The sequence below is a fragment of the Platichthys flesus genome, chromosome 13 (assembly GCF_949316205.1).
Source record: "Platichthys flesus chromosome 13, fPlaFle2.1, whole genome shotgun sequence".
Lineage (NCBI taxonomy): Eukaryota > Metazoa > Chordata > Actinopteri > Pleuronectiformes > Pleuronectidae > Platichthys > Platichthys flesus.
The window spans coordinates 12,080,962-12,097,519 of record NC_084957.1 but is presented as its reverse complement, the minus strand read 5'-3'; the positions used below and the strand labels follow the sequence as shown (position 1 = coordinate 12,097,519).

Here is a 16,558-nt window from a genome sequence, read left to right as displayed (position 1 = left end):
GGGACCTGTGGCCTCTACCTCCCGCTCTCCTGCTTTGAAGTGAATCACACTATTCCACCTACGGCAGCCACTTTTAAGTTCCCTATGTCTTTATTCTTATCTGAAGTCATTGTGCGCTGATCTGTGGCATGAGAGACTAAACCAGGCGAGCCCAGTTCTCGCCCTACAAGCTCCTAATCCCATTATCCACTTTCACTGCGGACAGGAATTTCGGGATCAGGCTAAGGCAGCGACTCTGCACACTCGCGGGAGTAAACAGAGCTGGCACAACATCAAGACTCTCAGTCAAGGGCAGGTTCAGCAAACTCCTTCATAATGAAGATTAAACATTGCCAACGTCAGTATATTTCCCCAGGAAATAACAGGAGGCGTTCTGTGCTGTCATTCACTGACATGAGAGTCATCATATCCCGTTTGACAATAAACTACCTATCCATCTATAACTAAGGAAAAACATATATAGCTAATTGATAAACAGCAAATAGAGGAGTAATTAATTTTCACGAGTAATTTACCCCAGGAAAAGTAATGCATTTACTCTATCACTGGTTTAATCAGACTGGTGGGAGAGTGCTTGGAATCAAAGACTTGTCCCCATCACACAGTTTTTCTCATCCACTGGTCTAAATAGCATTTATTAAACTAAGGTTAGTCAGCAAAATCACTCCTTTGGAATTAGTCACTCTCCCCTAACTTCTCTTTAATCACATACTGTAATGTCCATTACTGGCGCTCATCATCATCATCTCTATGCTCGATTGTAAGAAGATGAGACCCTGCCCCCTACTGGACAAAAAAAACAGCAACACTGAGTCAGTGGCCGTCTGCAGCAGCAGAAATGACGGCACCCGAGTGAAGAAAATAAGCATTGTTCTTCAAAGAGCCATTTTCTATTTCATATTTCATCTCAAAAAAACTTACTTGGTTTTGGTTTTGCAGCCCAACTCTTGCTGCTCCTGGATGAGAGAAGCCAACTGCTGCCGGAGAGCCAGCTCTTTGCCGTGGGCCTGCTTGATGAAGGGATGCTCCAGGAGGTGGGTAACAGATGGACGTGCCTCGAAATCCTTTATCAGGCACCTTTAAACACACAAAAACAACACACCACTACTTCACCTCCACACTTACTGTCAGTCAGCGTCACACGTCACAAAACACACAGCTAAGTGCGGAGTCACCTGAACATTTTAGAAAGCTGATTTGTCTGGGTCAGCTCGGGCTGATGGTCACGCCAGCAGGGAGCAAGTGTTTTAAAGTCTGGGTCACTAATCTGTCGTTCTCTCTCTCTCTTCCAGTAACACATGGTCACTGTCACCATGGCCCCGATTCCCAAACAAGCCCTGCTGGGGCAAAGAGGTAAGTCCTATCTGGGATGTGCAGTGTTTGCCAATAGGTGATGTCACTTAGCGATACTGGCCGGCGGCAACACTTCAGCATCAGTTTGTCTTTGCTGCAGAGCCTCAAAATATTGACTGGGACAACACAGCGCACTGAAAACCCAGAGCAACCCGTCCGTATTAAAATGGAGGTTATGAGGCCTGAAATCCTCACCTGAACTCAAGAAAGCACCAGCATCAATATTCCACATGTGCTCTGTTCATTTGTTCAGCTAAAGACCTGAAGCATGTGACTGTGTGTGTGCAAAGAGCTACAACACCAACAACTGCAGGCGGAGGGAAGATAGGAGAAAAATACCAATCTAATTAGGAGCTCCTAATCTACACTCAAATTCTGTTTCTTTTATCAGTTTGTTTGGCTCTGGAAGTTAATTCCATGAATTCATTAGCACCAGGACATTAAGCAGAGGTTGCTGCTATTAGCAGGGCTGTGCTGCCGGGATGCTGCAAGGCGGGCTACTTTGTCACAGGAGTCGGCCCTTTGCCTGCACATGTGCAGACACCGGTGATGGATTTATTATCCTGGACCCCCCCCCCCACCCTTCCACTTCTCCCAACACACACATGCAGACCTGACAGGACTGAAAAGGCTTCAGAAACAGCCTGCAAACCTTGATAACATTGTCCAGCCTCCTCCCATTGAACACTGCTGGGCTTTGTTTGGGGAGATTAATTCTGATATGATATCAAACAATCCATTAACCCAGATTAGAGAGCTGCAATTCATACAGTATCCAATGAAAACCATTGCAGTGACACTTTAGATGTGTAAAAACCAGTATCACTTAAATGTGTGTTGGCTGGTTTAGGAGGTAATATGCCTTGACGCTGTTTTGATTAATCAATATCTTTGGTGACGAGGCAGAGGGTCTGTTTGTTTTCTCAATTGCTCCCCTTTCACCTCAGCATGTGTTACACACAAACAAATAATTCTTGCCGGGCAAATTGAATTCTATTTTCTCATTATGGCGGAGGCTCACACACCTCTGCATAGCAGATATTACGGCTGTATATTGTGCGCAACCATTACAGGCCACCCCCTGACATTATTAGCTTTGCACAGTGGAGGCATCGAGAAGTTATCTGGGCCACAGATGGAGCTGATAACTCAGGTGAATTAGTTTGTTCCTCTGTGGCAGATTTACACAAATGAAAGTCAATGAACAGAAAGACAAGAGGGTTGATAAAATCTGGCTATAAAATATCAATTTCGATTCCTTCCATGTTTACATGCACCTTCCTGCCTGCTGATAACATACGATAGCTACTGTGAGGCTATCTCTGCTCATGTCTGTGTGTATGTATGCCCCCACACACATTTTAACACTTTAATAATAATAACTCTTGTTAATAATAATAACATTATTAAAATCCTTCCATCCATTTATACATATTTATATATAAAGAAATAACATTCTGCCTCTGTTTTTCAGAAAAGGTAAAACAGTCTTTTCGGAACATTAGATTTCTCCATTAACTGTGTGTTTTCACGACCCTTTTAGTGAGTAATTAGATAAATAAAGTTTATTCATTGTAGCACTTTTACCAGAGCAAAGTCACAAAGTGCTTCACATAAATAAAATAACACCATAAATGGAGTAATAAACAATAACTGCATGCATTAAAAGACAATTCAAATGCAGGGTTTCGACTCCAAGGCGCAAGGTGAGACAAAGGCCTATGGGTATTCACTTGTCTTTTGAAAGGCTTTAAGAGATGCTTGGGAAGTAACGGCTTTCTTCTTAAGACTAAAGTCTAAAGACAGAGAGAGGACGAGGGCTGACAACTTAACGAAGTTAGAGGAGACTTACTGTCCGATGAAATGACAGAAACTCCTGCACCACTGTTCTGGATTTCGTAAAGTTGGGGAGGGATTTCTGCAACAAAAAACCGCAACATGAAAAAGTCAGCACAGTGTGTGAAAAACTGAATTCATCAAAAGCGTGTAAACGACCCCATCGTTGCTGCAAACTAAAGACTTGTCTCCTGAGTTCTGATGACCAACGATCAGCAGCCGGCGGAGAGGGCCCTCGGAGACTCCTGTGAGAGCCGCTGGTCTGAGGAGGAGCTGGTCGGGCTCCAGGTCTCTGGCAGCCACAGAAAAAAGTGACAAATGATAACAGCTCCTCCACTGTCTGGCAGCAAGCATCTGCCATTGGGAGCCAAAAGTTATGGGAGCTAGTTATACCTCTGTCAGCAGCATTTATGGAGGCCATCCATAATGAGGCTAACGCTTTTCAAGTGCACAGGATGACAGGAGGCAGGTCTGTATGAGGAGCCAAGGCTGGACGGGCCTGAGTACAGTCATCTGCACGGGGAGCTGACAGCTGGAGGCTGAACCTTTTATCACTGTCAGGCAAACAGTGACACCCCCGGCGAAGATATTTATTAACCGCTTTAATTAGCTCACGCATGTTGGTCCACAGAGCCGTCAATCCATCAAACACAACATGCGTTTGGATTTAAAACATTTGAAACTCCTTCACAAACAAACCAGAGTGAGACGCTACGCTACACATAAAACCACTACGATATATTCAACGTCTGTTTTCCATCTCTTTGAAAAGGGATGGGAGGATGTCGGGGCACGGAGTCTGTCATGTTACGCAGCACTAAGTTGGTGGAGTCTTTGATAAGGATTCAGGCAGCCAATCCTTTCCAAAGTGCAGATCAAAGCCTCTAACTGACTGCTTCAATGCAACCTCTAATATGAGCCTGAAGACACGTTCTCGCCTTGATGTTGTACCACACTGCTTATACATTACAGAGTCAATACAGCAGCACGGCTGATAACACCATCAACTGTGCTCATTGTGCTTAGCAAATTCAGGCATCCCCCCCCCCCCCCTTCCACCATTTGTGAGAGGGCTGGCTCATATTGTAAACACAAATGGCTTATTCCAATCTAGGTCCAGGCAGCGCTCGTACTGTCAGACGTTCCTCACAGTGGATTGAGGCAAAAAAAAAATCACAGAGGTGTCAAAAGCGTTTGACGGCTGTTACTAAGCCATGAAGGAAGACAAAAATCAGCCCCATGCATGCTGGATTTATAATTCTGCTTAGGGTTTGAATATTCCCGTTTTTCATTCAAGCAATTCTCCGGTTTGAAATGTACATTTGTCTTTGTTACTTTGTGATCAAGACTTTAGAGCGAGACTGATGTGGATTACTGCACACCTCTGCCGGGGTCCCCTTGTGAAACTGACCAACCCCCCGAAATATGTCTGAATGTTTTCATCAAGATCCACACATAATTCTTTCCGCCCGATCTCACAACGTTAAAGAAATCAAACCTGATCAACACCTGATCTAGATCTGCACCAAAATTGGTCATGCCCCACCTCTCCACAAAATGTAATGGAAATCGGTTGATTTATTCTGCGTAATCCTATTAACAAACAAACAAACAAACAAAACAAAAACAAATCTCGATTTGAAAACAACCTACTTGGCGGAGGTAGAAGTTGGCAATCATTCTGAAGATGATGATATCAAACCCTTATGATTAAGTATTAAGTTTTATGATTGAACCTTGATATCTTACGGTTTATCCATAAACTAAATTGTTAATATCTATAAATACAAAAAACACCTATACAATACAATATAAAGAACTTAAAGATAATATAAGTAAAGTGTAAATATAAATGCAAATCTTTTCTGCATTGTATGAAATACAATTCTGTGAAATAAAAACATATTTGCGCATATCAGCCGACATAAACCTGTGCTGTAAATTGAAACTTTAAAACTGTACCATTATTATAAACGCAAATACCAATCTGAAATGATCTGTTTCTGTATCAAAAAAATTCACAGTTTACATCATCTAGAATGGAAATCATGAAAACTCTGGAGGTGATTAATGTGTCGAAAGAACAGGCAGCAATACTGAGGGGTCCTCGCAAATGTAAAAGTGGCACAAAGATAAATCTACATTTGCTATAAAACTATCTTAAAGCTGCCTTGCATAACCTTGCTGGTGCAGAATTGATTCTGATACAATTTGAGGAGAATAAAGAGTATACGCTTGAATTCACTTACAGGATTCATGCATTTCTTTGACTTACTGTAGAGGGCATTGGTTTCTGAAAGCAGAAACACAGTGGCCTTTAGACAAGGTAGTGAGGGCCCAAAATGAAGACCTATCCAGTGAATAGACCACCCGTTTGAAATCTCAACTCATCCATTACCTGAGCCGGAGCACTGGCACTTCTTCGAGCACACACGCATGAGCACGGAGAACTGCTGCCACATTTATCATGTCTGTGGCGGACACATCGCCGAAATGCAGCAGCTCTCCGAACACCGCACATAGCAGTAAAATAAGTGCATCAAAGAAGGAGATGATACAGGAAATGTTAAAATCATCCAACCAGCCAGAAACCTCTGGACATGGGTCAGGACTGGATCAGAGTCTGATGATGACGATGATGTGGTTTCATCCCTTTATTCAAAGACACTTTTTGTACACATAAAATGTGCAAAATCAATACAGTCATTTTAGATAGTGTCTGGTTTTTACAGTTATCAGGGATTTGTTGAGCTAAACGTTGGCAGGGTTCTCACGATGTTTAAGAAGTGAAAGAAAATCCTGGATCTGTACAAATGTTATAGGTTTTATGTCTCACCCTTCCACAAAATATGAGTTCATAGATATCGGTTAAGTAGGTTTTGTGTAATCCTGCTCACTAACAAAGGTAAAAACACTTTTACTTTCCTTGACGGATCCGGGATTAATCTAACATCAGGACTTCATGGAGCCGTGGTAGGTAAGGTGATCGGTCAGACCACAACTTTGATCCAGACATATTTCAAGAACTATTTGGACCAAAATCTAATTGTGGATGATGTTAGTATCAAAGTGATGAACTATTATACCTTTGGTGAATACCTGACCTTTCCTGTTGTGCATTTAAGATCACAACATGTGTTACCTACATTACCCACCAGATGGATCGGCACAGAACTCTGGACAGAAATTCATGGTCCCCAGAGGATGAATCCTTATGACTTTTCGATAGTCTGTCTTTTCCCTCTACCGCCACCTTGAGTTTTACAGTGGTGATCATGAGTGAAACAACATAGATATCCCTGTCCCTCACCAGGTCTGGGTTCCTCTCCCTGAGCCTCATGATTTGATGTGATTAGCCTCTGTTTCCTCTGACACGCCATCATTTACTCCTCCCTCACCCGTTCTCTGCCTCCGCTCTGACAGATACGACTGCCATTAAATATGTGGCTAGTATCTGCGGCCGATCTAGCCGAATAAATGCAACCTTGGGCGTCTTTGCCAATCGCCTCTAACCTTTACAGCGCATTTTACACACGCTTTGGTTTAACGTTACATTGGACACTCCGGGGCCGTGCCGAGTAAAGAACATCGGTTCAAGCAATTAACCTTCGCACATATTAAGTATCGCACGCCCCCTTTTGTCTTGAGTGTCTGTAATTAATTTTGCAGTTGATGATTTTACAACTTTGCCCTCTGACACGCTCCATTACCTCCATTCATGGTCACCACGGACATCGCATACCTGTCGAACACGCTGTAACACCTTCAATTAATTTTGATCACAACAAAGAGCGAAAAACACCTTTGATTCATCAAGAGAACCGAAGTTACAACACCAGAAATACCAGAATGATCTACCTGAGGTTTAAACGCATGCCTGGGTGGACAGTGTGTCACAACTCATCAGGCATCGGATATTTCTGAAGCACAAACAGACCACGCACCAAGGTGACCCTAATTCATGGAGCTCATCAGCTCCCCTCTGACAGATCTCAGAGTTGCTCTTATCGTTTATAGCTGCTGGGACAAGATGCCTTTCCACCCGTGCATGTTTCCACTTGCACATCCAAAACTGGGACATAATGGTTCTCTGCTGCTGCTGCTGCTACTGCTTCAGTCACTCTGTATGTTGACATTGTCCTCGCCAGGAAAAATGAATTCTTGGGCCTGACAAGACAGACTGACTTTCTCTTTTGTGCAGCAGCCAATAAGGAAGTAGTCGCACTACAGAGGGCTGACTACACAATACGAGAACATATAAGGAGGATGAATAACATTACCTGCAGCTATGGGAGTATTTTACTGTCTTAGTCTGTTTCAGAAGAAGAGGAAGGATAAGGTGGATGATACGCACGAGATTAACAACATGCCAGTGAAACCATTAGCCTGGAAACATGCAACTGTAAAATATCTGAATAATGAGAATGCTTATTGCATGTTTTAGTGCTTATATGGATTTCATACAGCATGTGCTACCCAAGGACAATACTTCAGACAAGGCTCCCCTGGCAATGGTTTGTGACGTATTAAATAAAAAATCGAAATGTCGAACTTTGCAATCATCAAAACCTGGTGAAGATGAATCTCTTTGATTTAATCGTGAATCACTGTCGCCGCCACTAAAGACCCAAAGGTGAGGCGCATTTCCATACTTAGAAAGTAATTCAGACAGGAGTCAAAATTTACGGCACGTTTTCCTGTGGTCTGGTCTGCCACGCCGCGGTGATGAGAAAATATATTTGAGATAAACGACATGTTAACAGAATCATTTCATGGTTCAACACATTCCCTGTGATTTACACCGCCACTGAGGAGCTTTTAAAAGGTCCCGATTCACACACAAGAGGGCAGAATATCTATTTTGAGTGGGACAGAGATGGAGAAATGTCAGTCTCAGATATACGTCTGATTCCGTTGACATCCTAGTTATCCCCAAAGTCAAAGACACTAGCAGATCCGCAGCGATGAAACAGGATTGGACATTGACAAGGGCAAATGCATATGTCCCCTCTTATTATGTCTGCTGATGAAGAAACATGGCTGACAGAAACCACTCATCCAGATCCAGGTTACTTGGGGTTAGAATCTCTACATCGCCACATTTTCTCCCCACCCAAATAAAGTGAGGTGCATCCCTGAGAAAAACTCATCCCTCTGCATCCTGCTTCTCACCTTCCCCTTTCCCTGTAATCATCCTGAATTCTGGTTAAATTCGGGTGCTGATGAAAATCTGCACCGGCGCCCATAACTCCTGCCCCACGAGCCGCCCCGCGTTCCTCCCCTGGCTTGGCGGGGAGGAGATAACATTGTGACGGGGAGGAGATGACAGCCTCATCTCAGTGTGAATGGAGCTCATCAACAATGCAAATTGCAATCAGAAGGGCATATCTCCACCTAACTGAGAGATAATTGCGCGATTGTGCTGATAACAAAAGGTCAACGGCGTGCAGCCACTAACTCTCAAATGATTATCAGACGCACACACAACGTCTCCAGCAGGGAATATTTCTACAGATTAATCACTGCATTGATTTAAAGCAATACAGCAAGACAATATGCTACTGCATTTTTTTTTTATGATAAATATTTTAAACACTGATTATTCAGCAGAATGCTTCCTTTAATGTAAGAAATAATGGAAAAATATAAAAATGCAATGGCAACAAAAACCACGGATGAAACCACAGAGATCCAGTTTCAATTTCAGGGGAAATAAAAAATAAATGTCAATTTGAAAAAAGCTAATGTCGTTTTCCCCTTTATCACCTTTGCTGTCAAATTCAGTTTGTCATTGTCCTCCTCACTGGAAGAGACGAAACTGTGTGTGTGTGTGTGTGTGTGTCCTTGTGTGGGCCGCCTCCAGCTGTGTGGCAGGAGCGCCCCCTGGTGGACTCACCGTGGGATCTTGAAGAGGGCTTTGACTGGATGCATCTCAGCCAGGGGGGGGTCTCCGTCTGCCAGCTCGATGGCGGTGATGCCGAGGGACCACACGTCACAGCGGGCGTCGTAGGAGTAATCATACTGCTGTTCACAGGCTATGACCTGGCAACACATTTCATATTCACCATCACCGAGTCCCAATATACAGGTTTTCATCGAAGCACGTTCGGAAATGTGCCAGTAAGGTGACATTAGCAGATTTTACCAAAACATTATGTACCTTAATAAAGCACTTTAACGATAAAGACAGGCTCACAAAGCTCTCTCCTACTTTAAAGACAAGAAACTGGCAGAGTTACACACATCTATATTTATGGACTATTTAAAGCACTGAGAGGTGGGTCAGTTCACTGGGCCCTGGTATGAGCTTCTCCCTCCACAGTCGATAATTATGACAGACACTACATTCTAAAGCCTGAGTTTATTCTAATTGCCCATGAGGTGCCTCTCCCCGCCGACCCAATCACCGCACATCATTGCTGCCACAGAGTCAGCCGAGGGGCCACAGACTCCCGGGCTATTAACCTTGAGGCGACCTCGAGAGCTGTGCCCATGGAGGGGAATACACAATGACACAGGGGAGAGCCACACGGAAATAACCCAGGCTCTCCTCCCTCTCTCTTTCCTCTCTTTGTATCACATGAGAACAGACTTTGTTCCATTAGGCTCCGAGACACTGTGGCTATTTCACTGCTGCATTACTAGAGAGGCGCGTGTGCGTGGAGTATAGACTCTGACCTCAGGAGCCATCCAGAACGGAGTGCCCACTGAAGTGTTCCTCCGCAGCCGTGCACTGGTCAGTTGAGCTGAAACACCTGGGGGAAAAATAATAAATTAACATTAAATCAAGTCTAACAATAATCAAGATTTAGATATTTAGTATTTCTATCAATGTGAAATTACTGCGGATAAAAATAGAATTTATAGCAGAGACTAAGCGCTCGAATTAATCAATAAATCCTGGCGTCTAATTTACTATGGCAACCTGCCAAGCAGTAATAATAATGGGCTATAATCATTTCAAATTATGTGGGACAGATTTTTATCAGCATGGGTCCACTTCGTCTCCGCTACACAGAGGACATAAACTTGCCTGGGGGTGACTCAAAGTCATTTGCCATAACAGTTTTCTTTTAATATGCAAAGGATCAAATAATGCAATTTAAATGAGCAATAATAGCCTTGGGTCCAGGCCACAGTCCGTGGAATAACTGGAATCACCACCTCACGGGGTCGTATGCCTCCACCAAGCAGTTAAGAAAAATGATCCTAATCTCCTCTTCTGCTCCAAAGGTATGACTCTGAAGAATGGTCATAGAGTTTTTTTAGAAAACATCATAATGTCACAGTGAAGTTGAACTTTGATATGTTTTCATCTGCCCTTGTTGGTCTGCTAGCAGGATTGCGCAAAAACTACAAGATGAATTAATACAAAACCTGGTGGAAATATGTGGTCAATGATGAACTCATTAAATTTAGCTGTGGATCCATATTAGGGGACAAATCCAGGATCCTATTTGTAGTTTCTTTAAGTTTAAGATAAGACTGATACCCAGGGATTCATTCATGGATCTTAAAAAACAAAAAGATCATTCAAGTTTAGGGGTCTGATCTTTATGAGGCACTGGTAGAGGTATGTGCTCCACTGATGGACATTCTAGATTCTAGTTAGGATAATTTTAACCTTTTAGATATTTGTCTTAAATTTTGTCATGTGAATTCTTGATTTATGACCAGAATCCAGCTTTGAGGTCAGAGTAACCTTTTCGTTTGGTAACCAAATTCAAATCAATTCATCCTGGAATTGAAGTGGATGTTTGTAGATGTAGTGAATTACGCTCCAGGTGTCGACCAAACTCATAAAGAGATGCAGTGCTGAGTGAAGGACAGGAATGCGTGAAGCACTTTAAACAATTAGTCCTGTGCTTGTGTTCCTGCCCCGTGCTGCTGACACTTCCCACAGATCAGTCAAATACAAAAAGATAATCTCACAATCCACCTCAGAGACAGAGATAAATCTGAGAGGCAATACTCAGGCGTTGATAAATTTCTTTCCTTCTAACAATCCATAATGTGGTTTAATTGCCATTTTCAAATTACCAAAGTCGACCAGTTTGACTCCCCCCTCGTTCGTCAGGAGGATGTTGTTCCCTTTGACGTCACGGTGGATAATCCGGTTGTTGTGCAAATGCTGGAGACCCTTTTAAACGAGAGGCCAGAAAACACAAAGTGCTCAGCATGAATCACAATCACAATTTGTCATTAGTGAAAATCTGAACATGATGAATCCAAAGTTGAGTAGTGGCAGGAGCGGTTAAGGAGAAGAGACATCCATTAGCACCTGCCACACTTCACACGCTGGGAATAAATCCTCAGCACGTTCTCTGCATGTTTGCATCCCACCTCCTCCCCAACACCAGCAGCTCTGCAGCGGGGCCGTCTTACCAAGAGGGAGCTGCACAAGATGTACGAGATAACGGGCTCCTGCAGACGCTGGCCTCGCATGAGCAGACCTTTGATGAGTTCGGTGACGGAGCCGCCATTGCACAGCTGGGAGGGAGACAGAAGTACTCACAGTGACTCGTCCATCTTTCACAACAGTCGTGATTATGATTCATAGGCAGAGCTGGCCCACACACACACACGCACAAATACACGCACACGCACAAGCACAAACACATGCACACGCACACACACTCAATGCAGCTTCCCACTGGCGGCAGGATGGCATCAACATTCTATAGATGAGTTGTCGTTGCAAACTTAGGAATACTACTTTAGAGAAAAAAAGGTTTAACTCAAGCTTCCGCTTTTTCTGACTTTAAAAATGTTTTGGGGTAAAAAAAAACAACAACTGTATTTTGATGTAAGGGAAAAATAGATAAAGGTGCGATGTGTGATCCTGTAAAAAAGCCACAACATGACAATCGTTCTATTCAGTTTTTCATTCAAACAAACTACATGTATTGTGCGTAGCCCAATTTTTCATAAACTGCTAACTAGTAAACAAAGCATAACACGTGATTTCCAGCTATGGCTGCTTGGGGCAATTAACAACATGTTAATATATCATTATCAATGCAATTTTGAGTTTCTAAAAAACGTCTCAGCGAGTGTATTTCATCAATGGCTGTTGCAGTTTTTCTCTCATTATTTTTCATGGGTGTAGCTAGCTAGCTATTTAAGTGGACAAACACCACACCAGAGTGGTTTGATTAGCTGAACCATAGATGGTTTATAAAGGGTTAGGGTTAGCGCATCTACCATTCCTCCCACTATCCAGAAATTAAGCTAGTATGACCCAGATACGATCTCCGTCATCTTGAACATTTGCTGCCACACTCTGCACATTAGTGAAAAGAGTGATGGAGCGATGACCTGTCGATACATGTGCTCGACCAATCACGAGTCAGTCTCAGCTGCTAACCCCAGTCATTTTCAACACCAAATAACTAATTGAACCCAAACTTACAAAAACTACACCATTAAAGAAATGATTTGACTCTTGGGGAATCGCACTGAATTTTATATTTGTCAAGAGTAAGGTTACAGCCAGCTATTATTTAATTTAGCACAAATAATGGAAATGTGAGGGGGTGTGTTTTCCACCACTTTAGCACCAACACACATTTAAAAAATCCATCAAAATGCTAAACTGCAGTGTGCTACGGATCCAAACGTGAGTGCTCTGTGATCCACAACCTGCAGGAGAAAGACGTAATGGTGAGCTCACCTCCAGCACCAGCCACAGCTGTCCGCCTGACAGATTGTCTGACTTGTAGAACATGCCGTAAAACTTCACCACATTGGGGTGGTTGGACAGGGACCTCAAGATGTTGTATTCAGCCTCTATCTCCTCATCCACATCCTTTAGACAGCGACAGACAAGACAAGCTGAATTGGATTGTACAATTGCAAGAGATCTAAACAAACACATGTAAACAAACCGTTACAGTGACAACAGTAATAAGATTGAAATATTTCAGGCTGCATTAGATTTCGAAACGCTGCAGAATAACGACAATCGAACAGCTAATGCAAGGGTTGTAAACTCGGACACAGTCGAAACGGGAGGTACTGGGTGCTAATCTATTTCTGGAAGCACTTTTCTATCAAAGTAAATCTCTGAAGGGACGGAAGAGCAACAGTCAGAGAGGCAGAATTCCTCTTCCTGGATGTCTGAGTGATAATGTCAGCAGTCTAATCAGGGAGAGGGATGGAGGAGGAGGCAGCTTCATCTTCATGGGCATCAGGGGAGCCTCCTGGTGGATTTCACTGCCAGGATGGAGATTGTTCCATTCACACAAGCACAGGCCCCCTCCAGAGACAGAGTGTCACGAGCACAATGCGCTGCAGATGCAGAGTCTGCGGCGTCCTTATCACGCAGACAAACGAGTGGAGGACACAGCCACTCGGAAAAGAGCTACACTGTGTGGTGAGGGTGTGTTGGACTTAACATGACAGGAAATAAATGAAAAGGGGGAGACATTGATGTATTTCACGGAAGCAAGAACAACTGCATCAAGATGGAGAGAAGGGAAAAAGTAACTTACTCTGTTTGTGTGGCTCGCATGCTGAGACAAGTTACATAGTTATAAGGAAAAACACAGAGATTTTAGTCTTTGCCTCTTTCGGGCTTCTGTCACAATATTATGAGTTTTTGTAGTCATGAAATGAAACTGTCAGAATAAAGGCTTGTGGGCATTCTTTCCTTCTCCACTACTGATAAAAGCAACTTACAGAGAGATGCAATACACACACATGTCAAATCAATGAATAATCTAATTTACCAGACAATCAACTGCACATCAAGATAAAGTATATTTTAAGTTGATACAGGGACATTTGATCCACAGGAAGTAGCGTAAGGATCCTGACGTAATCAAGCACATGTATGGTGTTTGATAATAAGAGCCACACATATATGTGAAGGACTATGTGGAGGTATGTGCCTTACTTTTTGCTTTTTTAGGCAAATACAAAAATGACTAGATCTAGTTGATTTGACACTTGAAGTCATGTTGCAGTAAGAAGCAACTTCTGCTTAACAACAAGGAAACCACGGCCTTAAAGCAACCCTATGTCACTTTTACTGAGCCACAGCCCTCTGCAGCCACATATGGTGATACATTCTGTCGGGCTGTGGGTCTGAGCGATTATGATATAATGGTTTTCATGGAGAGAAAAACAAATCTATCGATGTGTTCACTGAACTGAAACACAACTCAACGGTGGATATTACCCATGATTCCCGGCTCCTTGAACCAGGAGAGCTGCTGCTCTAACAAATGCACCAAACTCTATTTAGAACTTTTAACTGATCTGCAGTTCAGAACTACTTTTGAGTCTGGCATTTGAAACTGCGACTATCGGTCAGTTACACACTTCTCACAGTAAATCATACTCATTCACTAAACATAGAATAGGAACTGACAGTCAAAGTGAGGAGTGGGGATGAGAGGGGAAAACATTCCTCCTAATCCAAGTCAGTGAATCATAAAAAAGTTGTTTTTAGGTTAAAAAGTTTCATAATGTTGCTTTAAATAACTGCGTGGTTGAGTTACTGAATGCTCTGATACATTATATTAAATGCAAAGTACTACTTTAGACTATAACAATAAATACTACGTTGTGACTCCTTCTATATCATCGGCATGTGTCAGCCCTTGCCCCATCACAGTTACGGATAGTTCAAACAGTTTGAGGTTATTATTCTGTCGAACAAGGCATAACAATCGTAGCATAAAACTTTCTCCAAAGTAAATAAAGCTTCTCTCCGACTCACATTGATTGGGTCCAGAACTTTCACTGCCGCCTCACTTCCATCCTTCTTGTTGGTCACTCTGTAGACTTTGCCATATGTTCCTTTCCCGATGGTCTCCACGATGTCCCAGTTACCCGACGGATCGCCCAGGCTCTCCAGGCCAATCATGCTGGAACTGTAGGGGTACAGGCCGTACAGCGACCTGCTGGAAGATCAACACAATCTAGAATCAACAGTGACAATTTCAAATCTCACACCAGGACAACAATAATTCCTTGTGAATACTTTTGTTGTGATCATAAAGGTATGTAAATCCCTTTCTAATTCCTGACACTCTGTCCTACAAAAAGGAGCCACACAGGCTTGAACACTCTCACCTCAAGACAGAGAAACACATAATGCTATACAGAGGGGCAGGTAATTAAAATGGATGAGCAGTGGGCAGCCCACAGTGCACACGGGTACATTTGCTCCCAAAAGGCCTCCTCGTTCAGCTCAGTGAAGCAACTACATCTGCCAGGGGAGACACTTAACAGGTTTAAAGCAGAACAAATCAAAGCAGCGACAAAGCTGTAGGTGGAGAGGACAAGACTCTACTCACATGGCCAATGTTATTTTCTTCTGACTCATCGGGGTTGAGCAAAAAACTCGCCTAAGGAGTCTCCAGTGACCATAATACAACAACACCTGTAGCAACAGGAAGGGCTTCCTCCGAGAGGCCGGGCAACAAGTGGCATTTCACAGCAGCACTGAATTAGCCCTCTCCACGGAGACCTTGTCACCGCCCGCTAAGAAGTGCAATCTCCTGGAGAGCAATTGGATTGGTCGGAGATTAACTTGACAAGTGGCGTCCTGAATGAGCGGTGAACCGGTAACACACCTCCACACAAACAGTTTTGAAAAATGATTACAACGTAAAGGTGTTTTATAAAATGTCCTCGGCCCTTGACGCGGTTATAAAGACCGATGATCGACCGGATAGAAGAGGCCGACGTCGATCACCAGGCAAGTGATGTTTTAGCATGATGGACGAGGAGATGATGTTGCCATGTTGGGGCGACACGCATCCTATTTTTGGAAAATGACACGTATTCCAGATAAACATGATGGAGGGTAATGTTTGTGTGCCGCTTGTCATAAACATGTTATGCATCACAGAGGTTGTGCGACCCTGAGGAAGGGAAGGAGAAGTCGTTTTTTTTTTTCCGAGCTGCAGATTGATGTAAAAGCCGTTGAATGATGTCGAACCCTCAGGAGGTGCAAGCACAGATTCATGAATTGTTGTGCACGCAGGTTGACATTAGATGGATTTACCACTGTTCCCGGGGAGGCGTTCAAACGTGCAGCGCGGAGATACAACAGATATCCTTCACTGTGTCCTTCACTGTGAAGCAGCCTGTGACAGCACGAGCCAACTATCTCTTATAATTACACTTTTTCACATCACACATTTAAAGTCTCTTTTTGTCTTCCGGTCTAATCAGCCATCTTTGACTCTTCTGAAGTTAATCGTCCATCTCAAGCCGACCATGAATAATGCATCGCAGCTGTCTTATTAATCAACAAGGTCCAAACCTGTTTACCTGCCATTTATAACTGTCGCTCTGTTTGGTGACATGCACAGCGCGTTGAACACATCACCGGTCGCCTGTTGCCAAGGCACCT

The 16,558-nt window shown here is 43.2% G+C and overlaps 1 protein-coding gene across 1 annotated transcript in view; it reads right to left on the bottom strand.

The window, feature by feature from the left end:
* myo3b (myosin IIIB) overlaps positions 1–15,523 on the bottom strand; it is a 57,785-nt gene extending 42,262 nt beyond the window's left edge. The window contains exons 1-10 of the mRNA XM_062402321.1: positions 15,495–15,523; positions 15,344–15,406; positions 14,915–15,095; positions 12,863–12,997; positions 11,575–11,679; positions 11,230–11,329; positions 9,868–9,944; positions 9,086–9,231; positions 3,206–3,271; positions 922–1,077 (exon numbers count right to left, since the gene is read on the bottom strand). Of these exons, the coding sequence (XP_062258305.1) occupies positions 922–1,077; positions 3,206–3,271; positions 9,086–9,231; positions 9,868–9,944; positions 11,230–11,329; positions 11,575–11,679; positions 12,863–12,997; positions 14,915–15,095; positions 15,344–15,406; positions 15,495–15,523 (1,058 nt within the window). The remainder of the gene's footprint in view (positions 1–921; positions 1,078–3,205; positions 3,272–9,085; positions 9,232–9,867; positions 9,945–11,229; positions 11,330–11,574; positions 11,680–12,862; positions 12,998–14,914; positions 15,096–15,343; positions 15,407–15,494) is intronic.
* Positions 15,524–16,558: the final 1,035 nt, after the last annotated feature.